Source organism: Simochromis diagramma, unplaced genomic scaffold, assembly GCF_900408965.1.
Source record: "Simochromis diagramma unplaced genomic scaffold, fSimDia1.1 OVJJ01000079.1, whole genome shotgun sequence".
NCBI lineage: Eukaryota > Metazoa > Chordata > Actinopteri > Cichliformes > Cichlidae > Simochromis > Simochromis diagramma.
Genome location: NW_024387075.1, coordinates 2,678,790 through 2,705,898, shown reverse-complemented (window position 1 = coordinate 2,705,898; position 27,109 = coordinate 2,678,790). Strand labels below are relative to the sequence as shown.

The 27,109-nt window shown below is 37.3% G+C and overlaps 1 protein-coding gene across 2 annotated transcripts in view; it reads right to left on the bottom strand.

Moving 5' to 3' along the window:
- Nucleotides 1-27,109, bottom strand: part of luzp2 (leucine zipper protein 2) — a 149,087-nt gene that overhangs the window by 34,629 nt on the left and 87,349 nt on the right. For both annotated transcript variants that reach the window (XM_040045620.1, XM_040045619.1), the window contains exon 6: nucleotides 5,380-5,442. In XM_040045620.1, the coding sequence (XP_039901554.1) occupies nucleotides 5,380-5,442 (63 nt within the window). The remainder of the gene's footprint in view (nucleotides 1-5,379; nucleotides 5,443-27,109) is intronic.

Here is a 27,109-nt window from a genome sequence, read left to right as displayed (position 1 = left end):
GTAAGTGACAATGAATGTGGCATGGTGTGGTCTGATAGACTGGTCTTATTGGTTTGGAGTGTTTTTTCTTTTGAAACTGCTGATGTACTGGCATTTTCCCACACAGCCATCTCTAGGGTTTTACAGAGAGTCTACTGAGAGCAACAGCTCTCATATTTAAGACGTCAGAGGAAAATGACAAAATTGCTTTTAAGCTAAAAGAAAAATAACAATAACTCTAGTTATGACTCATTATAACCAACATATGAAGAAGAGCATTTCTGAATGCACAACACATCAAACTCTGAAGAAGGTAGGCTATGGCAGCAGAAGACCACACTGGGTGAAACTCATGTCAGCTAAGAACAAGAAGGTACGGCCAATAATTCACAAGGGCTCACCAAAATTGAACTACAGAAGATGCTACAACCTACCTAAATATTGCTGCTGACCAGTTATATCCCTTTATTTTCTTAGCCATCTTCTGATGGCTAATTCCAGCAACACAACCATGACACAGATTCATGACATGGATGTGGAGTCAATAACTCTGCAGGAACTTTGTGCTGCTGTCAGTCATGGACCAATTGCTGAATTTATGCCACAAATAATTAAAACAGTTCTGAAGGTAAAAGAGTGGCCAATGGAGTGTTTTTTTTAAATAGATATTTTTTCTTTTCTCTTTTCTCGTTCCTTTCTTTCCTTTCTTAATATAATACTTAACTTGTTGATGATTATTAACGAATATATAAGTACAAAATCACAAAATTTACAGTAGGGAAGGATCATGTATATATGCATGCAAGATCATGCATATCACTAAAACCCCTGTGGTGCTGTTAACATGTAATTTGAAGTCTTTTTGGCTCAGTGGTTTTCACAGCAGCACATGGATTAAGAGCACACTGTAGCTCTTGCTATGCGAGGTGGAGGATCAGCCTCACAAAAAAATATGTACAAGTTAAATCAGCTTTGTAAAAACGATTACCACACCAAATGAAATGTATTCCAATATACAATACAGTAATTCCCAAGACTCCCAGTTCTCAAGATGAGAACAAAAATCACACAAAAAGTCATGCTCCTATTTGCTCACACAAAATCCCAAAATGTATCATGTGAAAACAAATGGAATTTGTTCCTAGAAAGTTTATCTGAGACCAGCTGAAAAAAGGCCTAATCTCGCTTCCTGGACATTGCTTCAAAGAATTGATTTAAAATTCAAAGATGCTATCACAAGCTATCACAGCAAGGAAAGAAAATGAGAAAAAAAATCTCTGACTCAGTGCTTTGAAAAAAAGAAAAAACCTTAACTAAAAAGGTCTTTGAAGATAAAACCATCATTTCTAGAGACAAATTACATAATGTTGTTCAGTGTTTATTGAATGTTTTGATGTTTTGTGTGGGTATTCAGATTCATGTTTTGCATGAAACACTGTAAAAGGCAATAATTATTACAAATAATCAATAATAGAATAATGATTCTCTATAGAAAAAACAAACAAACATTCAGTATTATTCGAAAGTCTTGAACCACACATCAGTTTAATTGAAGTGGTCTTTGTCAGTAGTCCTTCATCCTTTTTGAAGGTCTTTCAAAGTTTTTCTTTGGACAAGTCCTTGTAGCTGACCATTTTTTGAAGAATGTATCTGTTGTTTGTTAAGCCACTTAACACTGACCTACGAACCCATGAACCCATTCAAGAAAAAAAGACACTTCAAGCTTTAGACACTTTGTTAGCAGCCTGTCACATTAAGACCAAAGACAACATAGTATTGAATACATGAATCAGTATTTTTACACTAACAAGGTAAATTCCTAGAGCTATTAGCTGAAAACTTGGTAAACGTATCTTTGCATGATATGCACTGAACCTTCAAAAAAATCTGAGGAAACTGGTCAAAGGAAGATGCGGGAAGCTTAAAAACTGATCTACAGCAGACATTCAGTATCTAAAAGTCATGTGCTTAAGAAATACAGAAAAATGCTTCAAAGACTTGACACAGGACATGAGAGATGTATCTGGCCCTTCAGTTGGTCCATGTACTGTTCATTGAAGCCTAATCAGACGTTGCCTCAGTGAAAGAGTGACTGACAAGAAGCCATTCTTAAGGAAGAAAAACAGGGAGGAAAGGCTGAGATTTGCCAGATCACATAAGAACTGGACAGAAAATCAATGGCAACTAATCTTATAGAGTGATGAATCATTGTCAATATGCATAAAGGAGGATAAAAGAGAAGTATAGCAGTGAGTGTCTACAGCCATTTATGAAACAGGATGAAGACTCTCTCAAGATTTGGGACTGTGTTTTGGTTAGTGGTGTTGGGGACCTTGTCAAATATAAATTATGACCCCAAAAACCATTGGGTTTTGATCCAGCATGCAATACCATCTATTGGGAGCAGCTTAATTTTTCAGCGTGACAATGATCCCAAGAAAGCCACCAATGCAATAAAGGCATACCTGGATAGAAAAACACACAATTAACCACTATCAGTCATGGATTGGCCTCCCGCAGAGCCTGGCCCTCAACATAACTAAAGCAGCGTAGGACCATTTTGACAGACAACAGAACAAAAGGCAGACAACATCCAAAGAAGGGATTTAAATGTCCTTCAAGAAATCTGGAGAACTCTTTCTGAAGACTACATAAAGTCAGACTGTTGAGGGATAAAGGTGATTACATCAAATACTGTCTTTGACAGTAGAATCTTCAAAACTCAGTTATTGTCAAATGTATTGTATTACCATGTATCCCTGCTCACGCATCTTAATCAACTGATGTTCCTATTTCCCATTTTTCTAGGAAAATATAGTCATAAGAGCCTTAAGTAATGGCTCAAGAATATTGCCCTGCACTGTATATCAGAATTTAAACTCTCTAAAGATACATTATGTTTGAGGAGGCATAACTTTCTTGCCACTAGAAAAAAAACTTTTAATGATGTTGTTCGCAATTACCTGTGGCAATTTGTTTTGTAGCTTTAGAGTCTATCACTTTCTTTCACTTCACAATCATTACAGTGTGATTGCAGGCTCACTCTATAACCCTTTTAAACATAAATAACTTTCTGGAAGAAGGCACATGGAACAATGTTCTTCTCTCTGATTTACTCCTCCATTTAAAGTCTCCCAAAGGAATTGAAGACAATGACCTCCATCTACCTGTGGTCAAGAAAAGTCTAGTAGCGATTTGTTCCCTAAAGATCTCAAAGCCTCCCAGCCTTGATAACAGATCTTCAGAAAAAAAAATCCGTCTGGCAGAGACTGGAACTTGGAATTAAAAAGGATTGAGGATGGGATATTATGGTATATTAACTACAAGCACATAATTTATCACCATTTTGATGACTGCCTTTGGTGTTGCATGAAAATTCTGGCTCAGTATAGCGAGTGACCCACAACTTCAATCAGTATCTCTTCATTGCATTTGTACTCTGTCCAACACTTCACTGAAGTGTTATAATCAGACAGGCTGCATAGTCAAATGTGCCATCAAACAACTCAGAGTTTGAATATGTGATGATGGCTTGGATCAGCTTAAATGGTGAAATGTCAGGGATCTTTAGCTGGAAGATTTGTAGAAGGAAAAGCGCCTGTAATGTTAAACATCAATTTTCTACATCTCACTAGGGACTTGAGAATAACCTTAGTTTTGGGGCTGACTTCGAGGTCAATGAAAAGCTCTTCAGCACGTAACATTGTGCAGTATGATCTTTTAGTCGGTTACAGCTGATGGTGTTCAAGACATATGCGTTCTGCCCCCCCAAACAACTCTGTTAAGCTGTGTCGGCTTATTCTGTGTTAACCACATTGCAGGATCAGAATTTAATAATTCACACTCTCAAGTGACTTCATTCAGTCGGTCAAAATAATAACACAGTTGTGGTGACAGAACTGAGGCATGGGAAAGGCAAGTGCTTCCTGCTAAGCTATACTGTTCTAACATTTGTTTGACTAAATGCACTCTGTTATCAAGTATACTCACTATGCAATCTGACAGCCTTGCAAATAAAACACAATTTTCAAGAAGGTGTTAATGCTCAGTGTTTGCTGAATTTAAGCAATGTTGGACAGATTGATACAAGTTTGGAGGAAGCATATTGCAGTGCTATGGAGCTTTGACCTATTATACAGACAGCTGCTTCCCTTGTGAAATAGAAACATTAAGATTAGAAACATTTGTGTAGAAAAAGTAATTTACGTTTTGTAAGGGTAGAGATTCTAAATTTGGTAGACTAATTCTTCTCAGTTTCCATACTCATACCTTCCAGGGTGGATAGCTGCCCTGCCATTTTTACCTGAAATTGCTCTGTCACTCAAAAAGCTTCATAAAATCATCTACAGCACTGATCAAACAAGTCTCATGCTGCCTTTAGGGAGGTTTAGCCTAGGGTCTCTTTCTCAAGAAAGCCTCCATCCCCACACAGAGTCATCTGTCAAGCTGTCCATATCATCTCAGTGCACTAAGGTAGTAAAAATCTTAAGTCATCCTACATACTGTAGCCTGACTATAGGAAAAGCATGGAATCACCAGCTGTACAACTGCATAACTATGAACCCCATAATTACACAATACCAGCTGCACTGACTCGAGCATGTCAACAGGATGCCTGTAGGATTCGCTGCCTTGTAAGATCCAGCATGGCTAGATTACAGCGTGTGCACTGGCCATCAGGAAGGCAAAAGTGACAGTTCAAAGCTCAGCTCAAGGGCTCACTATGGATGTGGACCTGATGGACACTGCTGACTGTAAAAAAACTGAAAGCAGAGCTGAAGAAGAGGAAAAGTGACAGCAAAAATGACACAGACCAAATGCACTCAAAGCTACTCTCACCACAACCTGAGTTTCTCAGATTGCACTGCACAGCCATCAAAAAGCTTTCACTTAGAGACAAGTTGTTCTGAGATTCACTGGACTGCCAAAACAAAGATTGTGTGCTTGCACGCGCTTGCGTGTGTGTCTGGGTATGTTTATGTGAGGGAGTGGGAGAGACAGAGAGAGGGAGACAAAAATGGATCATTTCTAACCTTTAACTGGTCCTTTATAAATCTTTCACCACACACAGGTCGCATCAAGAGTTTTCTTATTATAGTAGCAACTAATGAACTAAATGATAAGCTAAGCCATAGATAAAACACAAACAAACAAACAAACAAACATGTATTTTTTCTAATATATATTAATATCTTAATACTTTGCATTGAATTAAAAGCAATCACATTGCATTTCTCAGTTATAGCACTGTTTATGCTTTGTTAAGACTACTTGCTCGCACTATGTCTGCATTATGTTACAAACTGCACTCTTTTCATGAAGAATAGACAATTAAATAGCTGGACCTGAATATTAACTATGCACGAGGTGAAACAGAATGCACTAATTGAAAATTCTTACCTCCTCAGCATAGGCATCACAAAGTTTGTTCCCAGAGAGCAGCTTGTTTTTCAAGCTCTTGTTCTGAAAAAAAACAAAAACACAAAAGAGGTAATGACATTTGCATCTGCCCTGTAGCCTGCACTGCATGTTGCTTTAGCATTTTTGGTGCTGTATAAAAAGCACTATTGACTCAGTGGGCATCAGTTTCTCCAGCTGGGCAATTGACTATATAGGAGCCCTCGCAGCAAGTGCTTGGTTGCCTCTTGATTTCAGACTTAAAAGCAGTCAGGAGTGGCCTGTCTGACGATCTGAGAGCGCACTCTGGCTCGCAGGCCTCTTAAAGGTCAAAAACGTAGCTCAGGGCAAGACCCCCACTGAACTTTAAGCATGATCAGTAGTCTTAAAATCATTTGAATGGTAGTGGGTGGAGAGATGCTAAAGTTTGGGTCATGAGCTGTTGGCGCCAGTTAACATCTAAATCTGGAGACAAGTGAACGATTCTGTCCAAACACACAACACCTGTAACATCAACCTAGGTTTGATGTATTAAAACCAAATCTATAGATTATTAACAAACGTACATTCAATTAAATGTAAATTTAAAGAAAAGAAAAGAAAAAAACATAACGCTTAATTGGACAACTTCTGCAAAGTGCAAGGGCAGCAGAAATTATGCAATACGCTTTGTCTTGTCTTGCAAATTCAATTTCTTCATTTACAAAACATGGTTGAATCCAAATAGCAATTAAAAAACATTTATAGTAAAACCCATAAGGTTTGTGGTTTGCTGTACCCAAGAGCTTTTTCTGTGAACTGAATCTGAATAAAACTATAGATGTATTTATGTATACACTATACTTCTATAGGTGTTCTGGGAATTTTTTTTACAACATACTTGAGCAAGGAGATTTCAAGAGAATCAGATTCTTTATACAGAAACATTTATTGCAGCCAGCTTTGAAATAAGGAGAACAAAACGATGACATTTGTTGAGAGTGTTGTCATCCAGTGCCGATGCCGGCTTTTTTCTCTCTCAGAGGGCGTATTCATACTGATCATACACATTTATAAAGTCTTCATGCCCGATCATATATTCAAACAAGGTTAACACAGCTCCTTTGCCGTAAGTATTGAGGAGGAGTAGGAATGCTATGTATGCAGAGCCTGTCTATTCTCCCAAAATTATAAAATTAGAGGAGAGAGTCTCCATTCAAGCCTTAGGGCCTTAATCATTATATTCTTTCGAGAGATTCCACTCTCAATGACCTTTGAGACCTTTCTGAATGGAGAGTTTCACTTTAGTCAGAAAAATCTTTACAATATGTTTAAAAGGAAGTCTGCACTGACACAGTCAGGGGAGATGTAAAGACAGACGGGAATATGGCTGGAAAGCAATAACAGCATTTGATAAGAAGGGAATTTCCCTTTTTTAGTTGGCACTGATCTGGTAATAAGATCGGTCCTAAACCAGCTTAATGCTTAACCCAAAGTAACCATCAAGTTTTCCAGATGACCCAGTCGTCCAGCATCTGCAGATAGGAGAAAGTTTAGACTGTCTCTAATGTGATTAAAAACCAGACTGTCTGCAAAATGTACTGCGAAAAGCTACTTGGTAAACCCAGTATATTTATAAGAGTTATATTTATAAGTGTATACAAGCAATTGGTTTGTAGAAAGGGAAGGCGCCAGCTTCAGCTTGTTTTGGGGATTTATTTTCCAGTGGTTACATTTTTACCATTAACTTCTGTGCAATAATGCAGCATTTAAATAACTAGCTAAAAGAGAGAATAATCAAGTGAGCGGACCACAAAGCCTTGAAATATTCAGAGAAAATATGTCACCTCATTGAGTTGACCACGAACGCCATGAATTGATCACATGAATGTGAGGACATATATATGAAGAATCAAAGTGTTGCAATGACCCAGTCAAAGTAAGACCTTGACATGTAAATGAAATGTTGTGGCAAGAAGAAGAGTCGTCCAAATTTCTTCCACAATAATGAGACAGAATAATGAAGTTGTACAAATAATGATTACTTAAAGTTATTGCTAACTACTGATAAATTAAGTTATTGCTACTAATGATGGTTCTGTAAGGTACTGAATCATGGAGTGTACTTAGCTTTTCACAGGACTGCATTGCCCTTTTATATAAAATGATATATACTTTATTTATTTCAAAGGTTAGAGCAGCCAAGCTAACACAGCTTAAAATAATAAATACTATATTAGAAATGTAAATAAATACACAAAATAAGGAGCACAATAAATTAAGACATAAGAAAAAGTGTAAAAATAAGTGAATATGGATATTTTTGAATGACACAGGTAAGACTGTCTGTATCAGTCCTTGTTGGAAGGAAGACAAAAAAGGATGTTAGACTGTCCAGATCCATTTCTGATCCAGTGCCACTCATAACATTCACTTGACCTCTGCATCAGTTGACTGAGTAATCCAAACAGTGCGCCGATCCAAACTGAATTAAAAGCGAATCCAAACAGCAAAAAGAACGACGGAAGAAAATTTCTTCTGCAAGTACGGACACATTCCACAGCTAGCAGCCCACTACACGGCCACAGCACCCTTTTTCTGACATGCCTGGGATTACACCACTTTTCAGTCACATCTATCACAACCACATTTCTTCTTACCTCTCAGATTAACGTCCCTGTTTGCAATCCCTGTCCTGAAGCTATACAGTCACACTGTGGTTTTGGAAAGTGAGTCTCGATGAAACACATCAAAATAGGCTCACTGTGTTCCCTCTGGACTCAGAACTGCCAGCACGATCAGCTGGTGAAAATTCAAGAGTATAATACAAACAAGCCAAAAAACAAAAAAACAAAAACAAAACATGGGTAGACATGCTAAAATTGGAAAGACTTGCAAACCAAAAAATAACCATGACCTCCATGAAAAAATGACTTTACCCCGAGATAATCATTAAAATGAACCATAATGGAAATTACTGTGAAAGGCTGTAACTTACCACAGTGCCAGGAATAAAAGCAAAAATATATATAATATTGTAAAACATAGTTATAGAAGTGTGTGGTTATTTTTTCTCATTTCTTTAGTACCAACAGAGCTGTGGGCATTGTTTTGTTGATCTCACTGCAGCACCATAAAATGTTCAAAAGTGTCAAGAGTCGAGTAAATGTATCGTTCTAATGACAACATCATTGTGGAATTTGTTTGGATGGAAACTTCTATATAACACCGACTGGGGATGTTAACCAGCAGTCAGATTTGCAAGTAAGTAAGTTATGGGTTTAAATAGTGACCTTTGGGGTAAACATACGTATGTATTATAACCATTTAGTGTCCAGTGCCCATATAGAAACACACAGAGCTGTCAGCATGTAGATTCTGAATATTGCTTCTACCTGAAGAAATATCAGTGTCAAATTAGTCTAATGTCAGCCCCAAGCAGAAATTGCCCTTTGACATTACATATAATTATGTGAATGCATCTATTGTCATGAAGTTCAGTTCCTGCAGGTGGGACACATGTATCACCAATAAAACTTTAATCTGCAACTTAAAGCTTTAAAGTCTGAACCATAAAATTGCCCGAAAATTCAAACTGTTTAGAACCTTCTGACAAAAATGTTGTGACATCCAAGTATTTTAATTTTTTAAAAATGTATTTCTTGAAAATGTGTCATGTCATGCATCAACTATGATATGCTAGGCCTTAAATATTACTAAAAATCACAGACGCAGGGCATCAATAATTATCTGGCCCAATATTTTCACAGTCAAACTACAGATCACTGTGTACCTCACTTTTTTTCTTTTTTTTTTTACATAAATAATATTGGATAAAATAATTCCCTAACATGGTGCTGTATTCAGTTTGAAATGGAACATGCAGTACATTCTGGACTTTCCTTTTATTTTTTTATTTATTTATTTTTTAACATCCACACCTTCACAATGTACTACACACTCCAGTGCAGACATAAGATGCACTCTTAGCTGAGGTAATGAGTTGTTTTGTGACTCGGTGAAGCAAAGCTGACCGAATATCATTTCCACACAGTGGCACCTCCTTTCACCACTACAGAGGGACCACCTTTTGAGGACATGTAGAACTGGCAGCCATTATAAAATGTGACGTAGTTAAGCCCCAGGACACACTCAGAGAGAAAATAAGATTCTCTGGAGCTTATACTGTATGTCACAGTGCATTAGACGAAATCAAATGCACCATGCTGCACATGGCATAACATGTTATTCCCGCAGTATTGTCAATCTGCAGGCCTAAAAATAAAGTCAGTTTTTTTTTACATGTTCATGTTGTTAATATTTTAATTTAGAAAAATGCAACAGCATCCGAATAAGTGTATTGCTCCTTGACTAAACAAGCACATTATGTTTCAGAATTTGCTAACAATTTTAGTGCTTTATTATTGCAAATAATTGTATAGTCAGTGATAAAATGCAATGCATACAGTAGTATAGGCTATCACAGCAACCTAAAGGACTTTAGCACACAAACACATACACACATAAAATAAATTCCCATTATTCAAGTCAAAGTTATTTTCGCACATTATAAAGTGCTGATATGCTCACGGGCACTAAGTACTGATATTTACTGTCCATCTAGGTCAACTTTCATACTACTCAACAGCCATCAGTGCAGCATCCTTTTAGCCTCAGTGCGAAGCATCAGAAACCAAGTCTTCCGGAAACACATTTTGTATTTCATCTCAGTCGAGTTGTTCCCAAATTTACACTATGGAGTGTGAATGCAGTGTGCTTAATAAACTGGCATATTTCATATTTATGTATCAAACACTCCCAAGCGGTGCATTCCACCCAGCCCTGCAAAGTTTAAATAAACTATGAAAAGTGCATTGCATTTAGGGCTGACATTTTTATTTCAAACTGGCCGTGGCGTGCACATTGCTTGACACCACTTACAAGTGCGGCGCTGTTGTCATAACACATTTCAGCCTAAAAGGTCAATAAGATTCATTGTTAATGGCAAAAACAACCCAAAAGGACAAGATGATTCTGTGGCATCAGTGTTTTAACAGGTTACATGTCATGAAAATATGCCTTCATTATTTATGTTGATTACCGTGCCTGTAGAAAACAAAAATGCATTCACTGGCTCTGTCCATCTATTAGTTATGCACACTCTATCCTGTAGAGGTTCATGGTAGCTGGAGCCTATTTCAACAAGATGTGAGGTATGCCCTAGATACTGTAGATAGTCAGTCACATGGCTAAGATGAAGAGACGGACATCCATTAACCTCCTAAGACCCAAACTCTTCCACAGCATGCATTTTTAATTTCTCTTTGATATTTGGGCATATTGGGGCCCAATGAATGTAAAAACAAAGAATTACCAGATTTGTTTTTACCCAATTTTTGTTTCTAAGAAAAATGAGAGCCACAAATGAGGATATTCGTTTAAAATTTTGATAGAACAGTGGTAGTATAATGTCCTCATAAGTGGATATCAGGCCCTTGTAGAGCAAAATTGAGTATTTGGGTCTAAATAAACTAAAATGTGATGTCCACATATGTGGACGCCAGGTCCTAGGAGGTTAACACTCAAAGACACACTAATGGCCGTCTATAATTACAGATTAAGCTGTCTTTGTAAGAAGAAGGTGGAGCACATGATGAATAAACAAGCTCCACTCAAAAAGTGACCCACAACCCTATTCTGGTGGCGACATCACCAGAATAGGGTTTTCTTAAATATACCTAATCTCACTTAAATGTTGTCATGAAGCAGTACCTCTTGGATTTAATGAAAGTTTTAAGATTAACAACCGCTTCACTTTATAAATAATAACTATATGTATTATGTTTAATGTTAGCACTTACACTTACTTGGCTGGACAAAATAATCTCAACCTTGTTGTTGTGTTGACCTTCCTGTAAAGTCACCAGTCTCCTATTATCTTAAGAGAACATATGAACATTTGGATTTGAAGTTAAGGAACTTGCTATTGTACATCTCAAGGAATTATACTTTTTTTGAAGTCCACTACTTTAATTATAGATCATTTAAAGCTTTCTGATTAAGTGAACAACAAAGTCCTTTGATAAGCAAAGTCATTATTGGTTCCCCCTGCCTTTGGTTGGCTCCCATAGCATAAAATTCAATGATGATTTCTTGTTGTTTTTTTTCTTTCAAAATAATAAACAAAAACAAACTGATAAAATTGTATATTTTTATTGTAAGGTTGTAATTATATATGAAAGGCCTATAAACACCAGTTGTTTAAAGTCCATAATTAACGCACAACACAAATACAGTATCTGAAATGATGATATTTTTTTTTTGCAACTTTTCAACTGTATGTTTTGCCACATTCTACAATATGTTGTCTTTTTCTCAACAACTGTAATTTTTCTTCCTGGATTTCAGCTTCTTGTAAGTTAAAGAATGCATGCATATTATAAAATGAAAACTTCAGTTTATTTGACAGCCTCTGTCATATATTAATGAACGGATTCCACACATAATGTAGCCAATTCCAATCACTGTCAGTACAGAGCAGTAATCTATGAAAAGAAAAACTCACAATGGAAGAAAATTAAGGTGGGGCCTGCACAGGAAGCCATGTTGCTGTCAAAACATCCATTATAAATTACAGGCATTAGCAAAGCAAATATTTGCTGCTGATAAGCTATTAAATATAACATAGCCCCCTGATATCTTATACCGGCATGCTTGACAGCTTGAGTTGAACTTGTCTTGGCAGATCCTTAAGGACTCTTGAGGGGGTATTATGCATAAGCGAACAGACTGCTTTCTTGTCACTGGCCTATTGTTTTGCTGTACAATCATAAGCATGCAATACATAATCTGTGCATTAAGAACAGGGCAGTCAAGGGATTTTGTTTTTCCCGTAGCTGTCTGCCATTTTAATTAACTTGGTGGACACAAGTGGTGACCCCCCACAAGAGGTCAAGAAATAGAAAACAAGGACAGAAGCAAACTACAAGAAAAAATTATAAATACTTAAAGCTTTTGTTTATCAAGTTATCAATCATTTTAGATTAGATAAGATTTAATTTACGTTGATGCGAATATTGTCCATATATTCATCTGAGCTGAACACAAGCTTCATTTCAGTGCTTCTTTATAGATATTGCCTCTCTGCATTTCTCATCAAATAGCTGTTGAGACGTGCCGTACGATGCCTGACAAGGCTTCAGGCTATTCGAAGAAAGGAGATAAGATGAACTCTATTGATCCTCTCGGGGAAATTGGGAAGGCTGGGTGTTTCAAAAAAGAGCTGAAATATTCCATGTGATGTGGCCTGAATTACCACTGGCATAATAATAAAGCTGCAGTTCCTCCCTGAACACTAATACGTTCTGGTCATTTGATTCACTGTCATTCCTTGTATTTTTTTCAAGCGGAATCAAAAATGGCTCGAACAATCTGATGAATTAGATTGGGAATTAAGATAGTGAGCCATCTGTAATGTAGAAAGTGATTAGAGATGAATTCAAGTACCTCAGCTCTAAGATATGAATAATGACCAGACAAATGGATGTAACTTCCAAGCTGATCAGCTTAAAGCTGAAAAGGCACAACAGTCCAAAAGCATTCTGGCAGAAACAGTTCTAAGTGATCTAAGTTTACTTTATGTGACATTACCCATCATCAATTAAATTATTAGCTCTGGAGGGAGAGTAGCTGGGATAGGCTCCAGCCTCTGGCAGCTCTGAGCTGGATAAGTGGAAGAGGATGGATGGATGGATGGATGGATGGATGCATGGATGGATGGATGGATGGATGGATGGATGCATGGATGGATGGATGGATGCATGGATGGATGGATTTGTAGTCTGTGCAGAGTGAGCACTGTAAACACAAATGGCTCAACAGCCGGGCTCAACTATTTTTTTTTCTCTTTAAAGTTTAAAACTCTCAATAACAAAATATAAGAAAAGAACACATATTGAATGATTCCAACACCTATGCTAATAATATTCAAGATCAATATAACCTTAACTGGCTACACAAACACATGATGACACAAGGGTTATGGCAAGGCAATTAAACCCATCCAGCTAGGGTTAGTGAAAGTGAATTAGGTCAATTGTCAATTGGGTTAGCCATAATTCTACGTTATCTATTGGATTTTGCTTGGGTAAGACACTACCTTTAGTATGTAAGTGTAGGAAAAATATTTCTGAAATGGTTAAAAGTGTTAACTACTTGTTCCAAGAAATGACACGCAGTTCATTCACAGTTCACTTGCCATGTAATATTGTCATATGCCAAACTTTGTATACTGAATTGTTATGACACTAGGGAACATTTAGGACTTTTGGATAACAACAGATTTTTAGCAATAAGGCTGTCAGTGAGGTGAAAATGAGGTACTGTGTTTAATTGGATCCAATCAGAGAAAAAAAGTGAGCATATGACACTGCATGAAGATTAACGGCTAGATGTAATGATGTATGAAGTGACATTTTACAGTGGTAGAAAACTTCCCTGACTCCTGCCAGTTTGCGTTTGGCTATGAGGCTGCCATTGTGCACAGCATGGGGAGTAAACTAATTCACTGTACTTTTGTATTACATTGCTAAAAATGTGACTTTTTCTGTAGCTGTAGTCAGTGTGATTGTAAATCACACTGAGAACTTGTTTATGAGTTACATTAAACACCTGCAAGGATAAATAAAGGAGTCCTCAACAACAGACTCAACAAAATCTTGAGAAGTTGCCAGTTTGCTGCCTACAACTATCATCAGCTAGAACTGTTTAGTATGACAGGTATTTGTTTGTTATTACACTGTGTTGCACGCATACAGTTTAAATTATCAACATGCATATAAGGAAAGTTTTAATATGGGGAATAAGAGGAGACTATACACTAGATTGAGAGCAGTGAGCAAAACACTAAAGGTACAAGGAGATTTTCATAAAAAAAAAAACCCAGGAAAATAATATTTTGTTTGGGGTTTTTTTTTCCCCAAAGAAGGCCCTTTTGAGATTTAACACAGCCTATCCTCTTAGTTAATGTCAGACCATCAGATTTTTTTCTTAAATAAGCTAGAACTGGTAAAAAATAAAAGGCAACATTAGAGCAGCAGGAACAAAACACTACACGTAAATAAACATGCACACTGAGGCAAGTAAATGCCAGCAAACGCTGGTTCGGACCATCCCCGCCCGTTTTCTATCCAATTTTTTTCTCGTTTCTTCAATAGTGTTTACTCTCTCTGCGAGGAACATAAATAGTGACTGAAAAAATACTCTCCTGTTCCTGAAATTGCCTCATATAAACAGAAATAAAAAGTAATGGATAAATTGGATATGTGATTACAGCTGTTTATTCTGACAGACAGACATGGGCATAATATCTATTCTCATGTGTTGGATGATACACTCCAGTCAATAGATACATGTGAGCCTTATCAAAAATAATTATCTCCTTATTTAGAAAAAAAAAAGCAAACATTTTGATTTAAGTATTTGTATTCCTGCAAAATATTGATTAATGCCTCTGTACTGTAAGTTCTACCAAGAACTTAACTTTAATTCACACACATTAGTCATTAAGGTGGTAAATTTACACTGCTTAATCAAGGGATGCTTTGATGGCAAAGCAAGGCAAAACGTTTCCATGTTGAGTACAGTGGAAAGCACCGCCAAATATCGGAGTTGAAGAAAGATGCGATGAAGAAGGTGCCTAAGAAGTTCAACGAGCTTTCCATACCTGAAGCCTTGGAAACTGCCAAGCAAAGACTCACAACGTTGACCAGCCGCTTGAAGCGGTATACCAGACAGATAGGAGCCAGGAGACTAAACTATCTGTACTCAACTGTAATGAAGAGAGGGAAGCTAGTCAGAACTGAGGGCATCAAACTACCAGAAGCCAACATCGCAGAGGAGCAGGAGAAGGAGCAATCATGGAAGGACAGGCCCCTGCACGGTATGTACCACCAGCAGATAGTGGAAGTGGCTGAGATCCAGAAATCCTATCAGTGTCTGGACAAAGCTGGACTGAAAGACAGCACGGAGGCACTAATCATGGCAGCACAGAAACAAGCTTGAGATCCATAGAGGCTGGGGTCTATTACACCTGCCAACACCCCAGATGCGGCTATGTAAAGATGCCCCTGAGACAATCCAGCACATAACAGCAGGGTGCAAGACGCTAGCGGGCAAGGCATACATGGAACGCCATAACAAAGTGGCCAGTATAGTGTACAGAAACATCTGTGCTGAATATGGCCTGGAAATCCTGAGGTCAAAATGGAAGACGCCTCCCAGGGTGGTTGAGAATGACCAAGCTAAGGTCCTGTGGGACTTCCAGATACAGACGGACAAACTGGTGGTGGCTAACCAACCGGACATAGTGGTGGTAGTCAAGCAGAGGAAGACGGCTATAGGGATAGATGTAGATTACAGGAATTACAGTAACATCAGGAAGAAAAAACATGAGAAGCTGGGGAAGTACCAAGGGTTGAGAGAAGAACTCAAGAAGATGTGGAGGGTGAAGGTAACAGTGGTCCCCATGGTAATCGGAGCACTCGGGGCAGTAATCCCCAAGCTAGGTGAGTGGCTCTTGCAGATCTCCGAGATCTCAGATTGAAGTCCAAGGAACAGCGGGTACTGTGGAGGACCTTCAAGCTCCCAGGCCTCTGGTAGAGGACCCGAGCTTGAAGAACACACCGTCTGATCGGGGGAGTTCTTTTGTATATATGTATGATCACAATCTTTTTACTGTTCAGTAAAGAAATGTAGCTAAAATTAAAACTACAAGGCCTCCTGGAGACCAGCTTCTTTTCAAAAATAATGATATAGAAATATTTAAACTCCTTTTCAATAATTTCCTTCAGAATAAGCCTCTATGTTTTCACTATTCTCTGATGTCTTGACACTGTCCCATGGTGTCAAGACATTTTGAAATTGAAAGTCGTGTGAAGTCACAGTGTTTGTTAAAACAGCCTCTAGCTACAATAAAATAAGGGAGAAAAAAAGTAATTTTCTGAACATCTCAAATAAATATCTGCAGTCACAGCCTTCATCAGTCGTGAAGTACTTGGATGTATTTCTGTAAAAAATAAATAAATAAAAAATAGACCATCCACTTTATAGTGTCACAGCTGAATACCACAGAAAACCGGTCACTTGTCTGGAAGCCGAGGGCCAGAAATCAATATCCATGATGGGGTATGAGGAATAAAGCAACGCTGCTAAGTGACAGCATGGCACCAGCCCTGTGCACACTTGCAGCCTCTCTTGAACAAGTTTCTTTCATCTGAGTTCCGTGCCAGTGTCCATGAAGCCACACGTAGCAAAATTTTTGTATTAAGTGCAAAACAATGTGGAGAGTGACACAAATATGATCGCACTTGTAACAGAACGTCTAAGGCTTATGCATAAATGCAGGAGATGCCGGCAGGTGGTTGAGTTACCCAGACATACATCCCACACACTCCAATCGAGGAAGTATGATTTTTCACTTCAAGCTGACGCAAAGCTCAGCCAGAAGTAACACTTTGATGGCAAGGGTAACTTTGTGGCTGATTGTTACTCTGCTTCCTCTGTGGAGCAGAGAGTTGCAATGATTCATTCATTCCCATCAGTTTTCTGATGACTTATGTAATGCAAACATATATATTTTAGCTTAGAGATATCACAGCTGCCACTAAATCAGCCGCTACGGCAGTGTCTAACTTTGGGGTGTAATTGCTCTCAAAAATTATTCACAAAATCCACTTTTGTTTATTTGTTTTTAAAATAGAGATGATGAAGGAAAAATGAGGAAATAAATACTTTTTACCCAATGCATGATCTCCTGGTCTGGATAGGATCCTATTGTTATGTATTTGGATTTTTTTACCTGAATAATCTTTAAACATTATAGTTTTCCAAGTGTCCAACAAGCATACGCAACATGATCACATAGTTAATTATTTTACATATATACATTAGTAATGTAAATGTTTTAGGCCAGGAAGCTATTTCTCAATCTATATTTTACACACATAATGTTCACATTAATGCACAGTATCTATTATATCTATTATAATACATCAGTATTTTACCACAAAGGTTTACATACAAGTACTGTCCTTGTAGTTCATAGCCTACAAGTTTATACTGTTAACTGATAATCATGTGACTAGGCACCAGATGCTGTGTTACAGAGTAAATAATGTAATGAGCAATGCAATGAATTGCACTCACCAGCGAGTTAAAAAAAACAAAAAACCCAAACATAATTCATTGCTTGTAAAAACATAAGATAAGCAGATTCGTCTGCTTTCATTTGAGTAACTACCTGGGGTGGCTACAGACATGCACAGCTCAAACAGTCTGCACTTAGGAATTGTTTTCTTTAAAAATACAATGCAATGTTTCTGACTAAATGTTAGTTACTCACGCAATCACAAAACCTGGAACGTTTCAAATATCCTGATATTTACTTTTAGTTACACTGTTCTTAAATTACACTGTATAACTATATGGAAACTGAGTGCTTTCCATCTGTGTATCCTTCATATTTAGGTTTTAGGACATTTTGGGTACTGATCCTGAGTGTTCACATCACTCTACATTTTGGAACAATCAGTGCTTCTAAATGTGGAGATAGTTTGGACATACGCAATTCATTATGAGCAGAATAACCCTCTTCTATGCAGTCCTGTAATAGATTGCACACTTGTGATTTCCAGGCCATGCTTTCAAACTAATTGCACAATCTCAGGCTATAAGAAATAAAATATTGAGATTCTGAAAGTAATACATATAACCTGTAAATAAAACAGAATTGCTGTACTGGCTATTTCACAGACGGCAACTGCAATTTGTCTTTTTGCATATTACAGCACTTCAGCAGTGTTGGGAAGAAATGCAGATTTAATACAAACCGCCCTCTGGGTCCCAGATGGAACACGCCCTCGTGTTAGCATGAGACACTAAACCCACACACTGTATTTTCTGGTTTACCTGCCACTCCAGATTTCATTACAGACAAGCAATGCAGAATTACTGTACCTCATGATTTGCATATTTTCTAAATAGCCTTTTTCTCCTCACAGACTCAGCTAGATTAGCTCATTGTGTTGATGTACAAATACGCTGTCTACGGAAGACAGCCTTCGTACAGGCGCTAAATAAGACTTCACTGTCTTTGCAGTTTCTCCAGGTGTTAGTTATCAGTTTCTAAATAAACAACAACAACAACAACAAAGTATTGAGTGAGTGAGTGTCATATATTTCATAATGTTACTCATTCTGACATCATCGAATGCATATGACTGATAATAAACAACAACAACAACGACAGTGCAAGAAAGCATCTTTAGCACAGCAGCCTCTGCTATATGTGTACCATGTGCAGCCTACATTGTCCACAAAAATACCACTGCAAGTATTGTCAATACTGCTGACTGCATCAAAATCCCATATACTTTCATTCTTGGCCTTTATTTGAATACCTTGTCTCATTTTTCTTGCCTTATACATACACATCTCAAAACATACCCTGCTTAACACAGGATGCAGTTGAATTTATTAATATTAATATTTTTATTAATTCATTTTCCATGATCCTACCAAAGGTGAAATAAATAAACAGACAAACCTATGCCAGATAATTTTTGCTCTCTGCAGAAAGCCTTATCAAAAAAACCGATGATATTAACCTAAGGAGGCAGTACCACTGCAGACACTGGCTTGTGATGCACTTAGGGCTGGACGGCACTGCTAAAATCATATCTTGATACGCATTCTTACAAGAAATCATTATAAACCTTAATAGCATTTAATTTCACATTTAATTTTTTTTTCTGGAATTTATTTGCTCCTATGCCAGGAACAGTTATATAAACTCTAACATCTATTTGGCTTATTTTTCCTGAATGCTTTAGACACCAACTGAGAGGAAGCGACAGTCTGTTAACCCACCTGCTCACCCTGAGCCACATTCTATTGAACTCCAGGCTGTCCAATGAACTGAACTGTGTGTGTAGTTTATGGCAAAACCAGAGATTCAATGACAAGCCTCCTGGGTTTTCCTCTGATCTCAGTGGAGGAAGAATCAATGCTTCGAGTGGAGAGTGCCAAGGTCAGAGCTGTTTTGGTAGTGGACATTGTGTGAAATGGGCATGGCATCATAACATAAAAGCACTTAATCTCTGCATGAAAAGTGAGGGAAATTCAAAAGGATTATGTGAAAGAGAAACAAGAAACAGGCCTGGCACTGAAACGATTAACTTCATCTGCCTGTGTTTTTTTTTTTTTTTTTGTCTTTATATTTTGCTGAAGTTTGAACCCGTAATCAAAAATACATTTTCAAATTTAAAGCCTTATTTATTTGATTCATCTTAAAGGCAACAGGCAACTAAAACTGTGAGTTTGTTCCTCAATATGTGCTAATTGTGTGGGTGGTCTTATATCAACTCTTAGAAATGTCATCAATGGCTGCTGATTACTCATACAGTATGTTGTTTTTGCTGCTTTCATTTTGTAATTGTCATCGGTATTTCCTAGTTTGCACGACTTTTAAACTCTTTTGTAGGGATCCAAAGAGTAACATCTGCTCTCCCACGGTGACCAATTTATGTGTTTTGATTAATTTGCATCTAAAAAGGTCACGACATCTGGACTATCATAGAAAAGTCTGACTAAAATATGACAGTTGTTACTTTGTGGTTTGAACAATAAATGATGTATCTACATGCACTGTGCCTATGGAAAATATGACATTTATCGTCATATGTTTATATATAAATAAACAAAACTAGATGTGTCTTGCCTGTATCATTACTGTGATATATCTATGCTGGGGGGGAAAAGTAAACAGAATGTGTTATGTCAAGTCAAAACGCAGTAATTATTTTTCCTCCTATGGGGTTTGAATATTCATTTTTTAAGTAGATAATATATGAAATTGTTGATTTTTATGGACTTCTTCTTCTTAATGTATGTAAGTGATCACATGTGTGAAATGAACTCTGATGAAGCCTCATCAATACAAGCAAGGTTGCTTAAGAATGTTCTTCTTAATTTACTTTATATTCACTTGACTCACTTGAAAGCATGATAATAGTAACTTCTGATGAATTCACTATCACTTTCTGCTGACGAGGAAGAAGTGAGTTTGTGCCATCAATCTAAAGAGAAAGAAAAAACGGCATGTTTTGCTAGAGCACAGTATAAAACCTCTGTTAGTTCTGCAGTTTCATCTGCTTTGTCTTTGTCCTCCTCAACACATAATGATGCAGTTTCCCTTATCCGCCTACTTCAGTTTCTTGTCACTCCTTTTTTTTAAGGCTATCATAGAGAGATCCAGTAAATGCCCCGATGCATTATTTTTTTCTTCTGCCATTTAGCTGGTGAAATTACATCGGGAAGACATGAAAGGAAGAAGACAATGTCAGGAAGCCATTTTAAACTAGAGAAAAAAAAAATCAGCATCAGCGGCAAAGAGCTGAATGTGTGGCTGGCTATTACAACGCTCTGTGAGAACCTGATGAATCCCAGCAGGATCCAAGTCAGCCTGCAAATCACTCTCCCTCAAAATAGTCATAATAAGCTCTGAAAGCAAATCATTGATAATGACTTCACAGTGAATTGCAGCCATAAAGCTTCCCCTCTGACACCACAACACAATTCACAGTGATATGCAACATAAAACAGATTTTAAAACCCAATACTGTTGTAAACAAAGGATATAAATGGATTTACAGATGTTCCCTTCAGCTTTGTTAGGAATTTTTATATACTTTGGCCTCAGAATGCAGAAAATTGGTGTAAAATAATACTCACACCAGACAGTTCATTAGGTATGCTTGTTCAAGTGCTTGTTAACACAACTAATCAGCTGATCACATGTCAGCAAATCAGTGTATGACATTCAGACAATTTGCTGAAGTTCAAACTGAGCATGAGAATGTGGAAGAAAGGTGATTTGAGCAATTTTAAATGTGGCATTGTTATTAGTCTCTCACAAACTGCACATCTACTTGGATTTTCCTGCACAACCAACCCTAGGCTTTACAGAGAATGGTCCAATGAGTGGCAGCTCTCTGGGCTACAATGCCTTGTTGATGCTAGAGGAAAATGACCAGTCTGTTTTGAGCTCATAAGAAGCAAACAGTAATTGAAATAACCATTCGTTAGAACCAAGGTACGCAAAAGAGCATCTCTGATTGTACCACAACAGGTTCCACTCCTGCAGCTAAGGACAGGAAACGGATGCTGTAATTCGTACAGGCTCAAACAAATTCAACTACAGAAAACTGGGAAAATGTTGTCTTGTTAGTTTCTGCTGCAACATGTGGGTGGAAGTGTCAGAATTTGGCTAAACAACATAAAAACATGACCCCATATTGCCTAGTATCAACAATCCAGGCTGCTGTTGGTGGTATGACTGTAGAAGGGATATTTTTCTCTTCTAGGTCTTCAGTACCCATTGAGCATCATATACAGTAAATGCCACAACCTACTTGGTGTTGCTGACCATGTCCATCCTTTTATAACAACAATGTATTCATCTTTTGATGGGTGACTCCGACAGGATAATGTGCTATATCACAAATCTTAGGTCACAACTTTGGTCATGTTTCTAATATGTACATAATCAATAACAATACAAATGGGATAGATAATGTATTACAAACACCTCTCAGCAGAAAATGAATCAATTCAGCATTATTGAGAACTGTAGCCTTTGACTAGTTACTTCTCATTTACATTACATAGCTTTGATGTTTTATTTATTGGTCATTCAAGTATTGTTCATATACACATTTAAATTATGTTTTTATTTATACATTATCCCAGTAATTAGTCATATTTTCAGTTTTAGAACGACACTATTAATGCATATTGAATAGATTGAAATAGATACTGTGAAACAGTGGTTATTGGGTTTGCAACAAATTTACACCAAACCATCCCACCTGCCACTCTACATGCTTTGCAAAGTAAGAAGAAAAACTTGGTATGCTAGACTGAATTTTATCCAAGTGTAAACCCTATGGTTTTATGGTGTGCATATAAAATGTGCAAGAGCAACTGTTTTGTAACATCTTATTTCATTGAATTTTCATGCATTGTCTAGCCTGTTTCTCCTACTCTTTGTTCTGGCTCATTTATACTTAAAACAGTTAATATCCAGTTACAACTGCTGAGGTAAAATTGTAATGATTTAAAATGTTTGACGTTCGCATTTCCGCAAATTATTTTCATGTAACTTGAGACTATGTAATAGATGCATATATTTTGGTGTATATCACAGAAGTTAAAGAAGTCCGCAGATCTCTGTAGCATACACATGGCCCATTCCATATGTGACTATGAAAGTTATTAACCTTCTTGACTATTTTCCAAGAAATGTAAATCAGTAATACAACATTAAAACCTAAAAACACCAACAATGAAGCACTCTGTGAAATGGAAATGGAGGGCCTAGAAAACAATCATGTCATCTGTACTGCTGCTCTTTGCCTCGTTCAGCTGATTGCAGTGAAAATCTGAGTAAATAACTGGTGTGAAGAAGCATTTCTCTGGAAATTCTACCACAAAGTGCAGTTAAATTCTCAAACTCTTAGTCAAGTCCTACATTTGGCAAAGCTTTTTGCCAGCTCTTTGGCTGGAGAAGATTGGTGTGTACAATGTATGCAGATAGTAATGCAATATAGCAGTAGTCAGGGATTAAAATGCGTAAAACCTTTAAATTACACATAAGCTGCAATGATCGTGACCAGCATTTGTTAAGTCATGGTTCTTTGTCTGTGTGCTTTTATTGTACTCCCAAATCAAGATGTTGTTTAAGAGCAAAAGCATTTGTAATTGTTCATTACAAAGTCAAATCATGGCCGTCTTTATGGGTTATTTACCAGGTTAAACTGATCTGCTGACACGTGGAAGCTCTTGCTGTGAAAATCACTTGATTGATTATAGAAGTGCTTCTAAATTTATCTCTGATTACCCCCAAGAGAGTTAAGGAGGCTAAAAAAGTAGCATTTAACAGTAGCCCAAGGCAGCATTATTTTTATACCTTACTATAATGACTGTACCATACTGACAATTCAGGAGGGTTGAAATGTGCTTAATGACCCAGTCACACTTGTTTCTGCACATCAGTGGGCTGGGCAGAGATTGTGTTAGGGTCGCAGTGGCAAACTAGTACAGTCTGAAGTGCTTCCCTCATTAGTCACAAAAAGGGAAAAAGTGCACATCTGTCTTTGACTCACTCATCTTCCACTCATAAAAATCTAAAAACTCCCAAACAGAGTTTTTTAATGTAATAATTTCTCTAACAATAATAAGAAGAATAATCACCACTGTGAAAGTCTAAATGTCCTGCATGTGTGTGTACTACAGTACACCATTGCAATACACAGTGCATCCGGAAAGTATTCATGGCATGTCGCTTGTTCCATATTTTGCCATGTGATGTTTTTCCAAAATGGATTAAATGTATTTCCCACCACAAAATTCCAAAGACAATACCCTGTAAGTGAAACAAAAACACCTTGACAAAAAAACAAAATGATAACAGTCTTATACCTACAGGGAGTGCAGAATTTCTAGGCAAGTTGTATTTTTGAGGAATAATTTTATTATTGAACAACAACCATGTTCTCAATGAACCCAAAAAACTCATTAATATCAAAGCTGAATGTTTTTGGAAGTAGTTTTTAGTTTGTTTTTAGTTTTAGCTATTTTAGGGGGATATCTGTGTGTGCAGGTGACTATTACTATGCATAATTATTAGGCAACTTAACAAAAAACAAATATATACCCATTTCAATTATTTATTTTTACCAGTGAAACCAATATAACATCTCCACATTCACAAATATACATTTCTGACATTCAAAAACAAAACAAAAACAAATCAGCGTACCAATATAGCCACCTTTCTTTGCAAGGACACTCAAAAGCCTGCCATCCATGGATTCTGTCAGTGTTTTGATCTGTTCACCAGCAACATTCCTGTACCACTTCTTGAAGAAGGTGTCTTCTAGAAACTGGCAGTAGGACTGGGAGTTGAGCTTGACTCCATCCTCAACCCGAAAAGGCCCCACAAGCTCATCTTTGATGATACCAGCCCAAACCAGTACTCCACCTTAGAAAAACCAGTCTTGAGATATTTCTTGGCCCAGTCTTGATGTTTCAGCTTGTGTGTCTTGTTCAGTGGTGGTCGTCTTTCAGCCTTTCTTACCTTGGCCATGTCTCTGAGTATTGCACACCTTGTGCTTTTGGGCACTCCAGTGATGTTGCAGCTCTGAAATATGGCCAAACTGGTGGCAAGTGGCATCTTGGCAGCTGCACGCTTGACTTTTCTCAGTTCATGGGCAGTTATTTTGCGCCTTGGTTTTTCCACACGCTTCTTGCGACCCTGTTGACTATTTTGAATGAAACGCTTGATTGTTCGATGATCACGCTTCAGAAGCTTTGCGATTTTGAGACTGCTGCATCCCTCTGCAAGATATCTCACTATTTTTGACTTTTCTGAGCCTGTCAAGTCCTTCTTTTGACCCATTTTGCCAAAGGAAAGGACGTTGCCTAATAATTATGCACACCTGATATAGGGTGTTGATGTCATTAGACCACACCCCTTCTCATTACAGAGATGCACATCACCTAATATGCTTAATTGGTAGTAGGCTTTCGAGCCTATACAGCTTGGAGTAAGACAACATGCATGAAGAGGATGATGTGGACAAAATACTCATTTGCCTAATAATTCTGCACTCCCTGTATAAGTGAATAACTTTAGTATTCACAGCCTTTGCTCAGTACTTTCTTGAAGCACTTTTGACAGCCATTACAGTCCATGTTTTTTTGAGTTTGGTGCACCAATTTTTGGGCAGTTTCTCCCATTCTTCTTTGTTGAACTTCTCATGCGCCATTTTCAGATTTCTCCACAGATGTTCAGTCAGTTTCAAGTGTGGGTTCTGGCAGAGACGTATGAAAATAAAGCCACTCAGTTGTTATCTTGACTGTGTGCTTAGGGTCGTTGTCCTGTTGAAAGATGAACCTTCACTTCAGCCTGATGTTCAGAGTGCTGTGGGGCAAGTTATCATCAAAGATGTCTGCACATTCCTGCATGTATCTTTCCCTTGACCCTGACTACACTCCCACTTCCTGCTGCCAAAAAACATACACAGAGCATGATCCTGCCACCACTGTGATTTCGCCTTTCCAAATCATGTCCAGTCAACTGAATTCACCACAGGTGGACTCCAATCAAGTTGTGGAAACATCAGGCAGATGATCATTGAAGGATTCAACTGAGCTCAGTTTTGAGTGTCATGGCAAAGGCTGTGAATACATGTAATAGTTTTGTTTTTTATGTTTAATACATTTGCAAAATTTCAAGCAAACTATTTTCTCTTTGTCATTATGGGGTGTTGTGTAGAATTTTGAGGTGACTAATGAATTGAATACATTTTGTAATAAGGCTGCAGCATGACAACATGTAGAGCAAGTGAAGGCTAGTGAATACTGTACTTTCCTGTTTAATAGATAAAAAGCGTGTCTCTCTTTATTTCTATTTTTTATAGTATTTAAAATTGAAAAGTGGTAAAATGGTGTAAAATGGTATGCTATAATAATATCTGAGCTAAAAGTATTCATTTCAATTTTCTGCTACCTCAGATGTTCAATTGCAATAATTAATAAGACTATGTTTGAAATAGTTAATACCTAAACTGTGCTTTCTACTATTAACCAAAGAATTTCTGCATTGTTATGCAAGGACCATTATCTTTGTACCAGAACTGCAGTACTAAACAGCCTAAGATAAAATCACAGAACAACGCCATTTCTCAGTGATCCTTTTTTTCTAAATGTACTCAGTAGGTGATAAAGTTAATTTTACAAAGAATGATGGTGCATCAGAGTATCCAGGTACATTTACTCCAGTATAGATCTGTGGAACTGTGTGAAATTTCGTAAACTGGTAAAATTAGATATTAGGTCACTTGTGAATTGTGAAAAAAAAACATTGCTCCATGATGTTAGAGGTCAAAAATTCCACAGAGAACAATTAAAGGCAATCGGTACGGATTTACACACAATTTAAGATCAACCTCTACTATCTCTATAAAGTTGCAGACTGTGAAGACGCAGCAATTTTAGTACCACTAGGGAGGTCAAGGGCAAGATAACGTGAAAGGTTCTTCTTAAAACAGATTGATCTCAGTAAACTGATATCATTATGTGACTGTTTGATTCTTCATCTGAAGCACTTGATCATGTTACTGAAGCAAAGCTCAGTAAAAATGGTCTCAAATTAATTTGAACATCTGGCAAAAATCACTTTCCTCAGTGCAATAGTGAGCAATATGGTGGTATAATTTCCAGTATCTCTTGATCATTTCCCATGATCCTATGATGTATTTAAATAGCTTTCTTGCCATTCAAAAGCACTTCGTGGCTTTGTGATCATAGGCAGCAAACTAAGAGTTGCCTATTTAATCTGTCCAACTATTAAAAGAAACTCTTATTTGCTCCAAAACATATTTTTTCATACATATATGCTCATGTTTAGTAGTTTATTAGCCAATTTATTATTATTATTAGTAGTAGTAGTAGTATAAACTAGTATAAACTATAGTAAGTAAAAATTACTTGATGAGTAAATCAATCCCGTAGCCAATTCTTTCTAATTTGCATTTGAAAATATTGCAGTCAAATCTGCAATATAAGAGAATTCAGAATCCATACAAAATTGGTATAATATCCCATTGTCACAACGCTATAAAGCTATAAAACA